This window comes from Dromiciops gliroides, chromosome 3, assembly GCF_019393635.1.
Source record: "Dromiciops gliroides isolate mDroGli1 chromosome 3, mDroGli1.pri, whole genome shotgun sequence".
NCBI lineage: Eukaryota > Metazoa > Chordata > Mammalia > Microbiotheria > Microbiotheriidae > Dromiciops > Dromiciops gliroides.
This window is the reverse complement of record NC_057863.1, coordinates 95722339-95742944: the sequence shown is the minus strand read 5'-3', so window position 1 is coordinate 95742944 and position 20606 is coordinate 95722339. Positions and strand designations below refer to the sequence as shown.

Sequence of the window (20606 nt, the reverse complement as noted above, 5' to 3'; positions counted from 1 at the left end):
TTCATTTGAACCTCACAACACTAGGAGGTAGGTTCTATCATTATCCCCATTTTGCAGTTGAGGAAACTGAGGCTGAGATTAAATAACTTGCCCAAGGTCAGGCACACAGCTTCTGTCTGAGATGGGATTTGAACTCGGATGTTCCCGACTCCGAGATCAGTGCTCTATCCACTGTACCACCTAGCTGCCTCACAATAAAGCAATTATTCCCATTTCACAGATGAGAAAGCTGAGGCTTTGCACGGGAGAATACTGGTGTCCTAGGAAGGTAAGTTTGGAGGAGGGGTAGAGATAGATGGGGAAGATAAGTTCCACTCTGGATTTACTGCATTTGAAGTACTTCTAGGAAATTCAGGAGGAAGAATCCAGTGGACAGTGACTGGAGTTGAGAAGTTGAGGAAGGAAATTAGGACTAGATACATGGATTGGAGAGTCATCTGTATACAGATACTTGAATCCATGGAAGCTCATAAGATTTCTAAGGTCAAAAAAAAAAGGGGGAAAAGGACCTATTTGTACAAATATATAGCAGTTCTTTTCATGGTGGCAAAGAATTCGAAATCTAAGGGATGCCCATCAATTGGTGAAGAGTTGAACAACTTATGGTATGTTTGTGATGGAATAGTATTCCATTATGCTATAAGAAATGAAGAGCAGGATGGTGTCAGAAAAAACTGAGAAGACTTATACAAACTGATGCAAAGTGAAGTGAGCAGAACCAGAGCATTGTATATAGGAACAGCAACATTGTAAGGATGACTGACTGTGAAGTTAGCTACTTTGATCAAAACAATGATCCAAGACAATTCTAAAGGACCTGTAATGAAAAACCCCATCTACCTCCAGAGAGAGAATTAATGAATTCTGAATGCAGATTGAAGCATATGTTTCTTTTTTTTTGGTTTTGTTTTGTTTTTGCAGGGCAATGAGGGTTAAGTGATTTGCCAAGGGTCACACAGCTAGTTAAGTGTCAAGTGTCTGAGGCTGGATTTGAACTCAGGTCCTTCTGAATCCAAGGCCAGTGCTTTATCCACTATGCCATCTAGCTGCTCCCGAAGCATATGTTTCTTTATCTTTATTGCTTTGTATTTCCTTTTGCAACATGGTTAATATGAAAATCTGTTTTATATGACCTCACATTGAAATACAATTACTTTTCTTCTCAAGTGGGGGGGGGAGGGGGGAGGAAGGCAGAGGGAGGGAGAGAATTTGGAACTCAAAATTGTAAAAAAGATTGTTAATTTTTTTTACATGTAATTGGGAAATATTTAACAAAATAATATTTGTAAAAGACCTCTAAGGAAATATATATTTGTGTAACATTATATATATACACACATGTGTATATATATGTGTATATATACATACATACATACATATATATATGTATATATATATATATAAACACCCCACACACATTCATATACATACATATGTATGTGGACATACACACAAAAACACAGTACAAAGACAAGAGGGTCCAGGTCAGAGCATTGGGGAAACACCTGTGTTAAGGAGGGAGGAGGTGGGTAATGATCCAATAAAGGAGACAGAACAATTATTTGTAAATAGGTAGAATGAGAAGAACTGGGAGAGCAGTGTCACAGAAGCTAAGGGAGGAGACTGACTAAGTGTATCCCAAAGTGCAGAGATCATAGAGAACAAGGACTGAGAAAAGACCATTGGTTTGTTTTGTTTTTTGTGGGGCAATGAGGGTTAAGTGACTTGCCCAGGGTCACACAGCTACTAAGTGTCAAGTGTCTGAAGCCGAATTTTAACTCAGGTCCTCCTGAATCCAGGGCCAGTGCTTTATCCACTGAGCTGCCTAGCTGCCCGAGACCATTGGTTTTGGTGAATATGGAGAAAGCATTTCAGTATAGTGGTAGGGTTAGAAGCTGTAAAGGATTGAGAAGTAACTGGTGCTAAAGAAGTGGTGTAAATGATTCTTTCTAGGAGTCTATCTATGAAAAGAAGGAGAGATGGACAATGATAGGATGAGGAGTTTTAAAGGACAAGGAAAGACCTAAGCAGTAGGTAAGAAGCTGATCAGAGAAACTGAAAATAAAGGAACAGTGCTTTGCACATAATAGACTTTTTTTGTTTTGTTTTGCAGGGTAATGAGGGTCAAGTGACTTGCCCAGGGTCATGCAGCTAGTGACAAGTATCCGAGGCTGGACTTGAACTCAGGTACTCCTGAATCCAGGGCCGGTGCTTTATCAACTGCACCACCTAGCTGCCCCACATAATAAGCTTTTAATAAAATGTTTGTTGCATTGTTCAATTTCATGATTGATAGAGCAAGCTCTCAGAAGAGACAAGGAAAGAGATGGGATCGAGGGCACAGGTAGAGGGGGAGGCCTTGGTATGGAGAAGGGGCATCAACTCCTCAGACAGAAATAAAATGAAAGTACTGCCCATGTTTTATTTGGTATTTATCTCCTGTATTTTTTAATATTGTGTAATTAAAAATTCTAAATGTGGGTTCTAATCTGTCCCTCCAGTTTTTGGGGAAAACTGACTAAAATCACTGATAAACAAGTTTAGGGTTTTTTTTTTTTTTTGGCAAGGCAATTGGGGTTAAGTGACTTGCCCAGGGTCACACAGCTAGTAAGTGTTAAGTGTCTGAGGCTGGATTTTGAACTCAGGTCCTCCTGACTCCAGGGCTGGTGTTCTATCTACCGTGCCACCTAGCTGCCCGGAGTTTAGTTTTTTTAAGGGTTTATTGAAAGATAGTAAAAGGAAGAGAAAGATTGAGAACAGATTTCTTATAACCTGGAAATCTTCGCCTTCCTAAACCTCCCACTTCTGAAGTCTTCTGCCACCAAGCAGATGACTCGCACCAAAAGAGCAAGAACTCTCTTGCCAGTGTCCGCTTCCTCCTTCATGTTCCCCTCCCAGAAATGGGAGGTTCTTCAAGCTGATTGGCTAGCATCATTCAAATTCATTGGTTCACTGGACCCTAAGGGGGTCTCCATGTAAAGTTCAAAGTTTTTAGCTTCTGAGAACAATACCCTCTTAAGTACCAGCCAAATGTGCTCACAATCTAGTTAACTTGAAGTAAGCCAGTCATCAGTCAGTGGCTCTCCCCCAATTCAATCAGTTTAGATCAATCTCCAGGTAGGCCCCTGAGTATCTGCTAAATCTCCTTATCTACCACATTCCATTATCTTGACACATTATTGTTCTTTGAACATTTTAGCAGCAGCTTAATAAGAATGAGTTGAATTGTATCAAAATGATTACTTAAAGATTTAGATTAAGCTTCCTGGTAATTCTAATATTAAATGCAGGAAATGGTTTAAAAGTGTAATCAGATCCAAAAAGAAGAAAAAGACAAAGTGGCCTTTTAGCTGCATTTTCTTTGAATATTTCTGTTGGTCTTGGCTAAAACAACTTACTAGGGCAGCTAGGTGGCACGATGGATAGAGTGCCAGGCCTAGAGTCAGGAAGACTCATCTTTTTTTTTTTTTTTGCTGGGCAGTTGGGGTTAAGTGACTTGCCCAGGGTCACACAGCTAGTAAGTGTTAAGTGTCCGAGGCCAGATTTGAACTCAGGTACTCCTGACTCCAGGGCCGGTGCTCTATCCACTGCACCACCTAGCTGCCCCAAGACTCATCTTTCTGAGTTCAAATGTGGCCTGATACACTTAATAGCTGTGTGACCCTGAGCAAGTCACGTAACCCCATGGGCCTCAGTTTCCTCATCTCTAAAATGAGCTGGAAAAGCTCATTTCTTTGCCAAGAAAATCTCAAATGGGGTCACGAAGCAACTGAACTAAACAAAGCAACCCATGTTTCAATCTTTTATATATATATATATATATATGTAACACACACAGACACACACAGATATATATATATTTATATTTATTTTTAAGCAGGGTCCATTTCACTTCTTTTATTCAGAAGATTTAACGTGATTATCCAAAATTTCAACAAGGGCTTCTTCGTTTGCTGACACTAGCAGTCTTTGGATCAGTGTATCCAGAGGTCTCCCACCACATAAAAATTCCTGACAAAAGAAATAAATATTAATTATCCTGAAAGAGTTATTTATGAAGAATTGGTGAACAGAAAAAGATAAAAATCAAAGGAGGAGTCAAGTAACATATTGGGCTCTTTTTTTCACCTGTGTTGTTACATAAAATCAAGAAGAAACTATGAATAAAGTTGAGTACAACTTTGTAAAATTACAGAAAGAACATCAATTCAGAAGTGCTTCCAAAAAAAAGCCAATCTGAATTCTAAGAAGCTCTTACCAATTACCTTTGTAACTTTGGATAAGTAACGACTTCTTTGGAACTCAGACCCCTTATCCAGAAAACGAAGGATGTGTTCTAGGCATCTATCCAGTTTTTTAAACATTCTATGATTCTGCCTCTGAATAAACTTCAACCTTTATGGTCACCCATCTCATATTTCTCAGGATTCACTTCCGTTCTACCTCCATCCCAATACGGGGTTAGCCTCCCAATTTTTTGCAATCTCCCCTCAACCGGACACCCACTTTTATCCCTTCCCTTTTAAACTTAGACAGTGGCTTCTTAGTTGTAATGAACACTGGACAATCATCTAAATTCAGATACATAAAAATATAATAAAACCTTATGATTTGTGATATTATTTACATACATTATCTCATTTGAGCCTCCCAACAACCCTATGAATTAATTGTATTATGCATAAATAGGTACTTATTTTTTTATAAACTGAATTTGCAGAATAACAGTCAACTTGGACTTGCATGGTTTGTTTCAATCAGAAGATTTTTAAAAGACTTTATAAACCTTCAATGACTTCTGAATTTAAGAAAGGATTAGAACACAGAGGAAAAATCTCTGATTCCAAGAGCATTTACTATTCAATGAATGACGTTAAACAAGTTTGCTGCAAGAACTGAATCCTCACTGGCTTCTGCCCAAATAAGCCATGAGGGATACAGATAGACAGGTAAACTGCAGTTTATTCATTTAAGAGTGAGACCCATATCGTCAGGAGTAGATGGACATGTGCCTCATATTTCTACTGATCTCACACATACACACTCACACATGTCATTTTCAGAGTAGGGACTTTGGAAAAAAAACACACACATATACATGTATATGTGTATATAATATGTACATATTACATGTATATATGTATATACACACACACATATATCCTGATCAGAGAGAGGCACAAAAGATATGTTTTTACAAATCATTTTTTGTAAGAACAGGTACAACAGAATAGTGAAAAAGGTACTTATGAAAACAAAAAGAGGATGGTTAAATTGTTATAAGGAAAGAATATATCCCTGTTACCTTTCCATCTCTCCCCGTTTTTTTAACAAGGCCTGAATAGGAGTCACTTTACTAGTCCATTTGGCAAAAAAGGAAAACTATCAGTGCATCACAATTTTTATTTGAGTATCTGTGATTCTCTCGAGAAAAGAGTGCTTTCTTTTTTTTGCAGGGCAATGAGGGTTAAGTGACTTGCCCTGGGTCACACAGCTAGGAAGTGTCAAGTGTCTGAGGCCAAAAAGATTTCTTTAGCCTTGTAACTACACTGTCAGAACCTTTTTGAGACCCATACTGCTCAGCAATTGTACAGTATCTGCATAAAGATTCACAGTGTTATGTTTTCATATTGGACAGTAAGGAAACAAAACAAAGATGACCAGGCTACATACTGATATAGAAAGTCAACAAACAGGTTTTTGTTGTTGTTGTTTTGGTGAGGCAATCTGGGTTAAGTGACTTGCCCAGGGTCACACAGCTAGTAAGTGTTAAGTGTCTGAGTCCGGATTTGAACTTAGGTCCTCCTGACTCCAGGGCCAGCGCTCTATCCACTGCGCCACCTAGCTGCCCCAATATTTAGATTTGTGGGCCCCTTTATTTTATTTCATTTTTTGCAGGGCAATGACGGTTAAGTGATTTGCCCAGGGTCACACAGCTAGTAAGTGTCAGAGGCTGGATTTGAACTCAGGTCCTCCTGAATCCAGGGCCAGTGCTTTATCCACTGTGCCATCTAGCTGCCCCTAAACAGGTTTTTAAAATCAGAGCACTGATACTTTAAAATGAGGCACATAGCAAGGTATTATGATTCACACCTGTAATCCCTACTGTTGCTGTCACTGGGAGGCTGAGTCTGGTGAATCACTTGAGGACAGGTGTTCAGAAGTAATTTGGTGACCCACAGGGAACAGAGGACCACCAAGTTACCTAAGGAGGGGCAAACTGGCCCAGGTCAGAAAAACAGAGCAGGGTTAAAGCTTCTTAACCAATCAGCACTGAGGGGGCCCATAAATCCTAATGGTAGGAATGTTCTTAGGCTAATGAAAGCATTTACAAATTTTGCGAGCCTAACAAATAACATATTGACTCCATATCATTTGTTAACATTTGAAATATAGCCATGAGAAATTATTTGTTTCTTTAATTGGAAATGAAGACTAGATAAAGCAAATTTAGAGGAAATACCTTAATATCTCGAGCTTCATAAGAGATTCTATGGTCAGTGACTCTGTCCTGGGTGAAGTTATATGTCCTAATTCTTTCCGACTGAGCTCTTGTTCCCACCTGTGTCAAAACAAGCAGCAATCGATGGCTCAATTATATTGTTTTATAGCATTTTCAGCTACGTATGCTGTGACTTATATAGTTCTTCTAATTGATTTTCTGTTTCAAAGAGCTTAAACTGCTCTCAATTGAGAGCATATTAAATCCCAAAATCTTTTTTTTTTTTTTTGCAGGGCAATGAGGGTTAAGTGACTTGTCCAGGGTCACACAACTAATAAGTATCTTAAGGCCTGAACAAAGGTACTCTTGACTTCAGGTCTGATGTTCTATCCACTGTGCCTGCCCAAATAAAAATAGAAATGCTAACTGTTATTATTATATATTATTTGTATATGATGCAATATACTTGACATAATATTTATGTAATATAATATATAATAATTATTATCCTATTTACAAATGGACAATTTCCTTAAAAGAGCATGACATTGGGGTAGCTAGGTGGCACAGTGGATAAAGCACCAGCCCTGGATTCAGGGGGACCTGAGTTCAAATCTGACCTTAGACATTTGACACTTACTAGCTGTGTGACCCTGGGCAAGTCACTTAACCCTCACTGCCCTGCAAAAAAAACAAACAAAAAAAGAGCATGATATTAACATTTAATATGGAAAAATACATTTGATAAACAATTAAATGTTTAATTTTTATGCAGTAGGAAGAAGTAAAATAATTATATCTTACTTGCAGTTTTCGAACACTCTGTCTTTTACTCTGTTCCCTCTCAACTGTCTGCTGGTAGAGTTTAGCTCTTAACACACGCAAAGCTGTATCTTTATTTTGGATCTGTGATCGCTGTTGCTGGCATTCGACAACTAGTCCTGAAAAACCAGAGATTCTGGAAGTGAACAATAGTCACAAGAAATCATATTAAACATGCTGTATTACGTTATAATATTTTGGTAGGTGCTGTACTAGAAAACTCTGGAATTGAAAGTACACTAGAATTCAAGTTTAAAGGACCTGGTTTTCAGGGGGCAGCTAGGTGGCACAGTGGATAAAGCACTGGGCCTAGATTCAGGAGGACCTGAGTTCAAATCCAGCCTCAGACACGTGACACTTACTAGCTGTGTGACCCTGGGCAAGTCACTTAACCCTCATTGCCCAGTGCTAAAAATAATAATAATAATAATAATAATAATAACAACAAAAGGACCTGGTTTTCAACTCTGGGGCAAGTCAGTTCACCTTTGTGGCCACAGAGTTCCTCATCTATAAAACAAGGAGTTTAGACTAGATGATCCCCAAGGCTCCCTCCAGCTCTAAATCCTATGACTTCTGGGGTTTTTACCAACTTCTAGGCACCTCTGAAGCCAGGAGGCCTTTCTACGGAATGCCTCTCAAGTGAGTATCCAGTTTCAACGTAAAGGCCTACAGGGGGCAGCTAGGTGGCGCAGTGGATAAAGCACTGGCCCTGGATTCAGGGGGACCTGAGTTCAAATCTAGCCTCAGACACTTGACACTTACTAGCTGTGTGACCCTGGGCAAGTCACTTAATCCTCATTGCCCCACAAAAAACAAAACAATGGAAAGACCTCCAGTGACAGGGAACCTGTTACCTCCTCAGACAGCACATTCTACTTTCACATAGCTCCAATTTGTTTTCCTCTACAGATCTGAAATCTGTCCCTTTGCCAGCTTCTATGCATTACTTTTAGTTCTGTCTTTTGGGCCCAATCGGAACAAATCTCTAAGATTCTAAAAGTCTATAAAGTAAAAAAGATGAAAAGAAAAAAGGCCTTTGGCCGCAATCAACATGCACATAAAAATCACTTGGAGGCCCAGTGGGAACAGAGAAAGAGATGAGCATAAATCATGTCATAGAATCTCCATGTAGAAACAGAGAAGGCACTCATATCTACATTTTCACACCCAGGATTCTACTTGTTGGATGCTTCCCCCAACAAGACTGAACACAGGGACCCTCTCCCATCTTATGGTCTTTCCTACCAACACAAGAAAAACCTTCTTGCAAAAAACTGGAAGCAAAGTAGATGCCCATCAATTGGGGAATGGCTAAATGAACCGAGGCATGTGAAAATAAGGAAATAATTACTATGCTGTAAGAGATGATGATTGTGATGGCTATAGAGATCGCCATGACCTAATGCAGAGTGATGTAAGCAGAGCCAAGAAAACAATATAAACAATGACAATAACAATGTACATATAAAGAACCACCACCATAAAACAATCAAAGTGAATGTTGCAAAATTACAAAGAAAAAGCATGGCCCCTTTTATATATATATATATATATATATATATATATATATGTGTGTGTGTGTGTGTGTGTGTGTGTGTGTGTGTATGTACATATGTTCTATCATATAGGATATATGTATATACACACATACAAACACACATATATACACATATACTTTGTTATGTAGGATAGTTCTCTGGGAGGGGGATGGATACAGGGTAAAATTAATTTAAAAACAAGGTAATTTTAAAATTATGTAAAAAAGAAAAACCCTCTTTTCATATTTAAGCAAGTGAGGTTAAAAAAAGATTTATAACTACAGGACAATGTAGGGGAAAATAAGAAAAAAAAGTATGACAATTTCTAGCACATGTAATGATTGGAATGACGCCACCTGCTGGAGACTTACTATAGAAGAGTTCTACCCATGAAGTGAAGGTCTTTGAGGGCAAGACCAGGAGTCTTTTCTTTGGCGTCAGGAAGTGACGTTGGCTAGTGGGAGGAAGAAGGAAGAGACTGGCGCTCTGTCTCACGCTCTTCCCTTTGGACTCTGGTGGAGAGCAGAGCTAGAAATGTACTCTCCCTTTAATAGATAGACAAATGTAGGCCTTTCTCTCTTTACCAAATTCTTATTTTCCTTAATAAATGCTTAAAAGTCTAACTCTTGGGGGCAGCTAGATGGCACAGTGGTTAAAGCGCTGGCCCTGGATTCAGGAGTACCTGAGTTCAAATCCAGCCTCAGACACTTAACACTTACTAGCTGTGTGACCCTGGGCAAGTCACTTAACCCCCATTGCCCCACCAAAAAAAAAAAAAAAGTCTAACTCTTGCTAAAGCTTATAATTTATTGGCGACCACTCATTAGATATTTTAGACAGACTAGCTAGAATTTTAGCCCTTAACACACATAATGTTGTGAACTGTGTATCTCAAGCTAATCTAAGTTCTGAGCCATAGACATTTTGGACATTGCATATCTGCTTCACGAATTTCCATGTCATCCTTGCGCAGGGGCCATGCTAATCTTCTCTATATCATTCCAATTTTAGTATATGTGCTGCTGAAGCAAGCACAGACATTGTATATCTGAATGGGTCTTCACCTAACCCAGATCCTAGTTCCTGACCCCAAATATCACTGTCATCCTTTCCCCTCTTATCTTCAAACTGTGCCATGTTCCATTCTGCACCTACTTCCTCCTACTATCACCCTTTTTATCACTTGATGTCACCGACTTGGCAGTGATCTTTTTGCTGGAAGTTCCTCTAGACACAGGACATTCCATTTTTTGCATGATTTAGTTTCCTTTTTCTAGGCATATCGATAATTTGTTGCTTGTGGCTAGCACTACTCTTACTGGGGAACTAAGGTGTCCTCCTTATTGTTCTGAACTAGTACCTAGATCAGAGATTCTTAGCCTAGGACCCATTAGTCTTCCCAGTAGATGAATTTCAGGGATTACATCTTTATTTTTACTAAGCTCGGGGACAGCAAGGTGGCACAGTGGATAAAGCACCAGACCCTGGATTCAGGAGAACCTGAGTTCAAATTTGGCCTCAGGGGGCAGCTAGGTGGCGCAGTGGATAAAGCACTGGCCCTGGATTCAGGAGTACCTGAGTTCAAATCTGGCCTCAGACACTTGACACTTACTAGCTGTGTGACCGTGGGCAAGTCACTTAACCTCCATTGCCCCGCAAACCCCCCCCCCCAAAACAAAACAAATTTGGCCTCAGACACTTGATACTTACTAGCTGTATGACCGTGGGCAAGTCACTTAACCTTCATCGCCCCCCTGCCCCCCCAATTTACCAAGCTCTAGCTGAAATTTAGCACTTCCTTCAAATCCAAATGAAAAAATAAACATTATTCTGAAAAGAGGTCCATAGGCTTTACCAAGCTGCCAACAGGGTCCATTACACAATAAATGGTAAGACCTCCCACCCTAGATTCTACCTGCCATGTGGTCCTAGGTGGGACCACAGGCATAGTCTTGCCTGAGGTAGCATGTAGTTCACTGACATTCTTCTGCATTTTACATGCTCCCTTTAACTTTTTTTTTTTTGAAAATTCAAGATTAATGAGCTTTCCTTGACTCAGCCTCCAAGTTCCATGTCTTGTTACTTGACCCTTGCTGGTTCTTGCCTGTGGATCACCTGAGGCTCAGGTGACATCTATTCCTACTCATTCAGGTGCAAACTGGCCAACTGACCAGCTCAGTTATTTGCAGAGAGAGGAGAATCTCAGAAGTCACCAAAATATGTTCTTATAATCCAAAATTCTCTAGGACATACATTGAAATGAGATAAAGATCACCTCCAGGAAGGATAGTACATTCTAAGTAATATAGCCAGAGGCAGATGACTTTGGTTTGTTTGTTTGTTTGTTTGTTTTTTTGGTGAGCCAATTGGGGTTAAGTGACTTGCCCAGGGTCACACAACCAGTGTCAAGTGTCTGAGGCAGGATTTGAACTCTTGAATCCGGGGTCGGTGCTCTATCCACTGCGCCACCTAGCTGCCCCAGCAGATGACTTTGGAAAGAAAAAAATTAGGTGAGAGCTATGGAAATTTGATGATTTTTGGTCAGTAAAGAATCTAAAAAATATTTGGTAAGAAATAATTTTGTTAGCCTTTCTTATAAATTGTCCAGGAAAGTAGTGCCAATTTATTTATTTAGCAATGAGAAAAGAAAATCTTATTATAATAAATGAGAGAGAACAATAGAATTTTCAAAGACCAAATGGACTTTCCTCAAATTTTGCATTCTAATGGTAAAAAAATGAAAGGAATTTGGGAAATAATTAACTAAGATACTAAAGCAGGGCACTATTAAAAAAATTATAAAGCGAAAAGTTTAGCTAATATCTTTTTATTTATTTTTTTTTTTGGTGAGGCAATTGGGGTTAAGTGACTTGCCCAGGGTCACACAGCTAGTAAGTGTCAAGTATCTGAGGTCAGATTTGAACTCAGATCCTCCTGAATCCAGGGCCAGTGCTCTATCCACTGCGCCACCTAGCTGCCCCCACTAATATCTTTTTAAAAAACAGGTTTGGTTTATTTTTGTTTTTTGGAAAAGCAACCAGAGTTAAGTGACTTGCTCAGAGTCACACAGTGTCTGAGTTGAAATTTGTACTCAGGTTCTCCTGACTACAGGGCCAGTGCTTTATCCACTGAATCATCTAAATGTCACAAAAACAGTTTTAAATTAATCTTTCCAACTTGCTTAACCCCAAACAAACATTTTAGCCTCTCTCTATATTATACTTAGGGAAAAAGAGTCAGGTGGCTAGAGAGTTGTCAGGGATTAGAGATCCAATAGTAGCTGAGCATGGAAGGAATGGGGGAATCACAGGATCAGAGCTGGAAGGGCCCTTAGTTCAAACCTCTCAATTTACAGATGAGAAAACAGGGGAGTGGGAGGGAACCAGAGAAGGAAAATGACTTGCCCATGTTCATAAAGGTTGTTATAGCAGAGTAGGGATTTGAACTCAGGTCTTCTAACTCAGGGCTCATTTCTCTGTTCCACAAAGCTGGAGTTCTAATGTTTCATTCTTTGGAGGGAGGGATTATAGTACTTCCCCTCCAACCCCCCAACTTAAATGTACATAAGAAGGTGCTTTTCTACTTCAAGTAAGAGATGATAAACATGACAATACTTCCAATATAGAGACTGGGCCAAGGCCTCCATGTGGGCTAGCAGACATTGAGATACTGGCATAACTTAGCTAAAGTGAGGATTTTTCTTTTTAGAGAAAGTAAGGAATAACTTTGTAAGGGGCTAAAATTCTAGAAACTGTAATGATTGGAATGACGCCACCTGCTATAGACTTACTGGAGGAAAGCTCCCCAATGAGGAGAAGGTCTCTGAGGGCAAGACCATGTGTCTTTTCTTTGGTATCAGGAAGTGACGTTTGCTTGTGGGAGGAAGAAGGGGGAGGCTGGTGCTCTGACTCTCTCTTTTTCGTGTGGACTCTGGCGGAGAGTGGAGCTAGGAATGCTCTCTCCCTTTAATAGATAGATGAATCTAGGCCTTTCTCTTTCTCTTCACCAAATTCTTATTCTCTTTAATAAATGCTTAAAAGTCTAACTCTTGCTAAAGCTTATAATTTATTGGCGACCACTCATTAGATTTTAGACAGACTAGCTAGAATAGGTGGCGTTATTTCAATCGTTACAACTTTTAGGAATTGGGATGGGTTCGTGGAGGTGGAGAATGAGCATTAGTTTCAATTATACAATTAACTTTGACCTAGAAAAGCCTTTTGAATCTCTTTGGGCCTCCACTTCCTCGTCTATAAAATGAAGGTGTTCTCTGAGAAATCTTCCAATTCTATATTCTCTAATACCTAAAATTAAAAGTGCTTGCTATCCCAAATACCTACTGGAACCAAACTGCTAACAAAGCCTGGGCAATTCCAGAATTAGGAAAGAAATCAGGAAAGTTAGGAACGAGCATTCAGGCCTTTCTTGCAGGTTTTGATAAAAGCCAGGGGTTTAAATGAGGGATCACAGCTAGGGAACTGTTTATTCCAAGGGTGGGTCCAATGACAGCTTAAGTCCAGAAAGTAGGTGCAAAACCATGATATCAGATCATCAGGGAAAGGAAAGCTACAATGTGAGTGCAGCTAGCAGGCTGTAAAGAGTCCAAGATCAGGGGCACCCATCTAAGCAAGAATTGGGCAAGGGGTTGGCTGAGGTTCAAGGACAGTTATTGGTGGTTCTAACAGATACACAGTCTCTATCAGAGAACAGATGGCAAGGAGAGTCACGAGATCCAGCTTTTAGGAGACTGAAGTTTACAGATAGTAAACACAGCCCCTAAGGCACTGGTGTGCCAAGGTCAAAGTTGGACTATGAATAAGATTATGTCTAGGATGAGTCACTAACATATAAGGACTACGGATACACAGGACTCCTTATATCTTCCTTGCCTAGGGCTGGTATTTGTACAAGATAGGGACAAGCCTAAGATAAGATATCACTAGTCCAGGGGTTTTAACTCCTGGGTTTTGAGATAGATTGAGGGGGGGGGGGGGAAGGAAGGCAGGGTCTGTGAACTTGGGGAAAAAATTTATGACTTTATTTTCACTAACTTTTGGGTTCCTTTGTAGTCCTATGTATCTTGTTGTATGCATTTAGAAATATTATTTTGAAATGATGAACAGGCAGATTTCAGAGAAACCTGGAAGGACTTACATGAACTGATACTGAGTGAGATGAGCAGAACCAGAACATTGTACATAGTATCAACATCTTGTGAGGATCAACTGTGATAGACTTAACTCTTCTCAGCAATACAATGGTCCAAGATTGTTGCGAAAGACTCATGATGGAAAATGCTCTCCAAATCCAGAAAAAAGAACTGTGGAATCTAGATGCAGATTGAACCATACTGTTTCTACTTTTTGTTTGTTTGTTTTTTGAGGTTTTCCCTTGTGTTCTGATTCTTCTTTCACAACATGACTAATGCAGAAATATGTTTAATGTGATTGTACATATATAACCTATATCAGATTGCTTGCTGTCTTGGGGAGGGAAGGGAGAGAGGGAAAAAAAAATTTGGAACTAGGAATCTTATAAAAACAAATGTTGAAAACTATCTCTATATGTAACTAGAAAATAATAAAATATATTTATGATAAAACTAAAAAAAACATTATTCTGAGAAGGGGTCCACTGGCTTCCCCAGACTACTAAAGGTGTCTTAAGAACCCTGCACTAATCCTTAGGAAGGAGGCCTAGGAGGGTTTCCAGAAAGTCTAAAGTTTAGGGACTGGGTCAGAGGATAGGTACAGAAGGGGCTTTTGGAGCCAGGTCAAGCAGACATAACAAGAGACACTTCACAATAACTAGCAGAAAGATGCAACTGTCTTTTAAGCTGCAGCTTAGGCTGCCAACCTCTTCATTTTTTTTTTTTTTTGGTGGGACAATGAGGGTTAAATGACTTGCCCAGGGTCACACAGCTAGTACGTGTCAAGTGTCTGAGCCTGGATTTGGACTCAGGTCCTCCTGAATCCATGGCAGGTTCTTTATCCACTGTACCATCTAGCTGTCCAACCTCTTCATTTTTATATTGCCTGGTCAAGCCTTCTAGATTTAAAGGCCCTTTGTCAGTCTCTGATCAGGCCTCCATCCTGTATGTATCCTCTGGTAAAGGTTTTCCTTTGGGATGGAGAGTGGTCAGGTAAAATGCCTTGGTTTTGTTTTGTTTTGTTTTTTTAGTGAGGCAATTAGGGTTAAGTGACTTGCCCAGGGTCACACAGCTAGTAAGTGTTAAGTGTCTGAGGCCTAATTTGAATTCAGGTCCTCCTGACTCCAGGGCTGGTGCTCTATCCACTGTGCCACCTAGCTGCCCCAGGTACCATGCCTTGATCACAGTCTGTGGTTAATAAATATCTGTTGAATTCAATTAATAGGGGAGACCTTCAAGAAGCCCAAACACCTTGGGAGTTCACTGGATTCTAACTGGGAATAAAAGGAAAACATCCAAAAGAGCAAAGATCTACTTACCTGTAGGAATATGAACAATTCGGACAGCACTGTCTGTTGTATTAACATGTTGCCCTCCTGCTCCTTTGGCTCGAAATGTATCTATACGCAAATCCTTGGGTTCTATTTTAATATCTACCTAGAATGGATCAAAAGCATTGATAAGTGCTGCCCTTAGTGGAATTTTCTATTTAATAATAATAATTTCATACTGAATATTTTTCAATAAATTGATGTTTTACAATAAAATAATTTATTAAATTTTTTTTTTTGCAGGGCAATGAGGGTTAAGTGACTTGCCCAGGGTCACACAGCTAGTAAAATATAGTAATTTATTATTACCACTACCTAAGACTAAGGAAAAAAAACTCATAAAAAATTATTATCATAAACATTGTATTCCAATTGCTTGCTATTTAGAGACACTAATTTTGAATGTAATCAAGTGACAGGTAATCTAATATTTCATAAGCTTTACTAATTCAGGGTTAAAATGGTATTCCTAAACAACAAAGAATTTTTCGTTTTTTTGTTTTTGTGGGGGAATGGGGGTTAAGTGACTTGCCGAGGGTCACACAGCTAGTAAGTGTCAAGTGTCTGAGGCCGGATTTGAACTCAGGTACTCCTGAATCCAGGGCCGGCGCTTTATCCACTGTGCCGCCGAGCCACCCCCAAGAATTTTTTGAATATGAATATTCTAGTAATATTATTACAGCATCTAAAATGCATAGTAGGCACTTAATAAATGCTTATTTCCTTCCTTCCTTCCTTGGTGCCTCCCTCTCTCCCTCCCCCTTCCTCCTCCCCACCCCTGTTCCCTGTCTCTTCCTTCCTTCCAAAGAACTGAAGCTAAAGACAACCCAAAGGGCAATAAAGAAATGAATGATGATCCTGAGCAGTTTACAAATGAAAACACAGAGGAAGCAGTGTAAATAATGTGGTCAAGTGGAAATAGTGCTGAATTTAGAGTCAGAAGACTTGGGTTCAAATCCTGTCTCTGCCACTTACTACCTGCAAATTATTTTATCTCTCCTCGGTCTCAGTTAATTTATAAAATGAAAGAGTCAGACTAGTTGGCCTTTAAAGTCCCTTATAGCTTTAAATCTATGTTTCTATGATTCCAGGGAAAAAAAGGTAGGCCAATCATGCAACAAGAGTAAGTGATAACCAGTGAAGTGTCTACAGGCTCAAGTAATATCCATGTGATGTTAAGAGGATAAGAAGAAGGTCCCCGAGATATTGGGTAGACCCCTGTGGTGGATTTACAGGAGAACATCGATAAGAGTGGCACAAGATAGGCAGACATCTGCTCTGATAGATGAATAGGTTGTAATCTGCTCTGATATTACTCTTGCATTCAATGCTTTTGCCTACCTTTCCTTCCATAATTTCTACACATTTTTTCACAATCTGAATTTGTCAACAAGTTTCCTGTATATGCAAATCTCTTTTCAACCAGCTTCCCTTTTTTATTTGCAGAGAAATTATTTCTGCTTATCTTCAGAATTTAATTCTTGGTGGCTTTACATTCTCTTTTGGCTAACTTCCCTTGCATAATATTATAGCACTGGACCTCACACAACCTTTTTAGGAGCCCCTTGGAACTGGCTCTGCTGACATCTCAGGAGCACAAGACTATGCCCAGCCTCCTTCTCTTTCTCAATCAATAACTTTATGAGGAAATGCTTACATGCCCCAACAATATCATTCTTTTGTTTGTTTGTTTGTTTTTGGTGGGGCAATGAGGGTTAAGTGACTTGCCCAGAGTCACACAGCTAGTAAGTGTCAAGTGTCTCAGGTCAGATTTGAACTCAGGTCCTCCTGAATCCAGGGCCAGTGCTCTATTCACTACGCCACCTAGTTGCCCCCACAATATCATTCTTCTTCTTCTTCTTTTTTTTTTTTAGTGAGGCAATTGGGGTTAAGTGACTTGCCCAGGGTCACACAGCTAGTAAGTGTCAAGTGTCTGAGGTCGGATTTGAACTCAGGTCCTCCTGACTCCAGGGCCGGTGCTCTATCCACTGCACCACCTAGCTGCCCCTCACAATATCATTCTTAATTCAACACTAAGTTTCTTCTTGTTCATCAGAATTAAGCCCAGTTTAGCAGTTCCCAAATCACTTCTTCCATCTTTTGAAGGATGAATTTATCATTAAGGCAAGTCACAAATTTATCAGTTCCTCTGCTTTTTTGGCAGAGAGAATACCAGCCTCTAGTCGAACATCTCTATCACTACAATATTGTGTTTCCAGTCCAAGTTTATAATCTTTTCTAGGTTCCTCATCTCATTCCTTCCTTCTATTAGAAAGTCTGTAGTATATCCTTGCAACAATATAGTTTTTGTTGCTACCTCTGTTAATCTTCACCCAAATGCTTTCCACCATGTTTCTCCTTTCAAGTTCCAAGATGTCTTCTAAGGAGGAGTTAGTCATAATATGCTACCATATGCTACTATACCCATCTTTTGTGTCTAGTCTATATCTTTTGAATAAAGTATATTATATATGTATACATGCATATATACAGACACACACATATATGTACACACACACATATATACACATGTTTGTATATCACCTTCCAGAGCCAAATTATAGTCATGAATTCCATCCAACCAACTCTCTGTGATATGTATGAGGTCAAATATCCTTCCTTCCATTAAACTGACAAGGTCACTGTGTTTTTTACCTATAATTGCACATTTGCATATAGATAACTGTCAAAGTCACAGAAGAGACAGAATCATTGCTCAGGGTAGATGGGATAATGATAATGGACCAGAAAGAAAAGTCAGAACTATATAAATTTTATTTTATTTGCTTTCTGTATGAAGAAAAATGTTCTTCAGACTAAGGACAGAGAACAAAATTGGATAACAGGAAGTTCATATTAAAGGGAGAAAAGATTTATGGATAGATAAAATCTTGACTTGCCTTATTGATAATTTCCTTCTTGAAAAGTTAGAGAAAGTGATCAAAGGAATAGCTGTTCACCCTGATCCTGGCCAACAAGGAGAAAGGAAGGAAACCTTAGGAGGCTCCTGATGTATCCTTTAAAATGATGGGGTTAGCAAACTCTGAGTGACTACACTGAATAATCTTGATCCTGGAAGACAGATAGTGAAACAGACCTTGCTCAGGGGAGAGGTGGGAGACTATGGATACAGGATATTATAGCAGATCACAACCCTCTATACCTTAATAGATGGTTTTATTAGTTGTTATAGACATATCTTCTTCACCTAGTAGCTCAACTTTTGTGGGGGAACCTCACTAAATTTTGCTCAAGTGGTCCATTGCTGGACCTCTAGTTAAGTCTTTCCAGTCTTCCAGGGCTTATGTTTCACTGGTATGGAGCCTTCGAGAGAGGATCACTTCCACATTACAATTAGGAATCTAGGGGCAGCTAGGTGGCGCAGTGGATAAAGTACTGGCCTTGGATTCAGGAGGACCTAAGTTTAAATCCAGCCTCAGACACTTGACACTTAACTAGCTGCGTGACCCTGGGCAAGTCACTTAACCTTCATTGCCCTGCAAAAACAAAACCAAAAACAATTAGGAATCTAAGCAGGACTTCAATGGAAGATAAATGTAAAGTCTTACACCTGGGTTAAGAAAACCAACAGTACAAGCACAGGGGAGGCATCACCAGAGCACATTTTACAAGAAAAGACACTGGGGTTTTAGTGGACTGAAAGCACAAAAGGAAACAAGAGTGGCCACCGTAGCCAAACAGCTGACCCAACATTAGGCAGCATTAATGGAGGTGCAGTGTTCACAGGATGGGAGGGTGATGCTCCTGCTCTGCTCTGGCACATCTGCAGAATTGCATCAAGTTCTGAGAGCCCTATTTTAGGGAGGTCATTGATAAGCTGAAGTGTTTCCAGAAAGGGGGGCGGGGATGGACCAGAAGAGTCAGGAAACTTTAAATGATGGGATCTTTTGAGAAACAGGGAGTGTTTACCCTGGAGGGAAACATGACAGTTTTCTTCACATATAGGACAGATTCTCCCATGGTAGCAGTTTTAGACTTGCCCCCCCCCCCCAGAAGGTAGATTGAGGAGCAGCAGGCAGTTATAGAAAAGCAGGTTTACCTTTGATTTAAATATCAACTTTCTTCTCTTTAGAATTGTCCAAATGTGGAATGGTCTGCTTCCAGACATAGAGTTCCCTGTCATTGGGTGTTTTCAAGTTAGTGACTCAGTGACTCCTTGGGTTGGAATGTCATAGAGAGCTATCTACAAAGAATGGGAAATTGAGGGGATGCTCAACTGGGGAATAGTTGAACAAGTTGTGATATATGAATGTCATGGAATACTATTGTGCTGTAAGAAATGGTAAGCAGGCAGATTTCAGAAAAACCTGGAAAGACTTAATAAATTGATGCTGAGTGAAATGAGCAAAACCAAGAGAACACTGTACACACTATCAACAACATTATGTGATGATCAACTGAGAGAGACTTAACTCTTCTCAGCAATGCAATGCTCCAAGATAATGCCAAAAGATTTTTGGTGGAAAATGCTCTTCACTTTCAGAAAAAAAAACCTATGGAGTCTGAATGCAGCCCAAGAGCATACTATTTTCACTTTTGTTGTTGCCTTTTTGTTACTGTTCTTGTTTATTCTTTCTTGTGCTTTAAAAAAAATTTTTTTCTTCTGTTTTGTTTTACTTTTGTTCTGATTAATGTGGAAATATGTTTAACATGATTATACTGTATTACCTATATCAAATTGCTTGCTGGCCTCGGGAGGGGGGAGGGAAGGGAGAGTAGGAGAAAAACTTAGAACTCAAAAAATATCTTTACATGTAATTGAGAAAAATTAAAAATAAAAATAAAATAGAAAAAAAAAGCTAGCTAGTCAAAACCAGGCGCTTTTACAAATATTACCTCATTGGAGCCTCACAACAACCTTGGGAGATAGGGGCTATTATTATCCCCATTTTACAGTTAAGGAAACTGAAGCAAACAAGGTTAAGTAGCTTGCCTGGGGGTCATATAGCTACTAAGTATCTGAGGCTGGATTTGAACTCAGGGTCTCCCTGACTCCAGACCCAGCACTCTATCTACTGCTCCACCTAGCTGCCCCAAGACCACATACGCTTAAAATAGAACAAGCACTGTCTTCCTTGCTGTTCATCACACATGACACTCCATCTCCAATTCTGTCCTTATTCACCATCTGTCCCCTGTGCCTAGAATGCTCCCCCTCTTCACCTCTGCTTCTTAGCTTCCCCGACTTCCTTCCACATTCAGATCAAGTCTCACCTTTTTATCAAATGGCTTTCCTCATCTCTTCCACTACTAGTGCCCTGAGATCACCTCCCACTCACACTAGCATGTATGTAGCTGTT

The 20606-nt window shown here is 39.7% G+C and overlaps 1 protein-coding gene and 1 non-coding gene across 3 annotated transcripts in view; both read right to left on the bottom strand.

Moving 5' to 3' along the window:
* Positions 1 to 3880: 3880 nt before the first annotated feature.
* MTRF1 (mitochondrial translation release factor 1) overlaps positions 3881 to 20606 on the bottom strand; it is a 32960-nt gene continuing 16234 nt past the window's right edge. For both annotated transcript variants that reach the window (XM_043995746.1, XM_043995748.1), the window contains exons 7-10: positions 15274 to 15391; positions 7247 to 7383; positions 6464 to 6562; positions 3881 to 4011 (exon numbers count right to left, since the gene is read on the bottom strand). In XM_043995746.1, coding sequence (XP_043851681.1) covers positions 3898 to 4011; positions 6464 to 6562; positions 7247 to 7383; positions 15274 to 15391 — 468 coding nt within the window. In that variant the 3' untranslated portion in view covers positions 3881 to 3897. The remainder of the gene's footprint in view (positions 4012 to 6463; positions 6563 to 7246; positions 7384 to 15273; positions 15392 to 20606) is intronic.
* Positions 9734 to 9840, bottom strand: LOC122752170. The gene has a single exon (XR_006355964.1). It is a non-coding gene; the product is annotated as a U6 spliceosomal RNA (small nuclear RNA).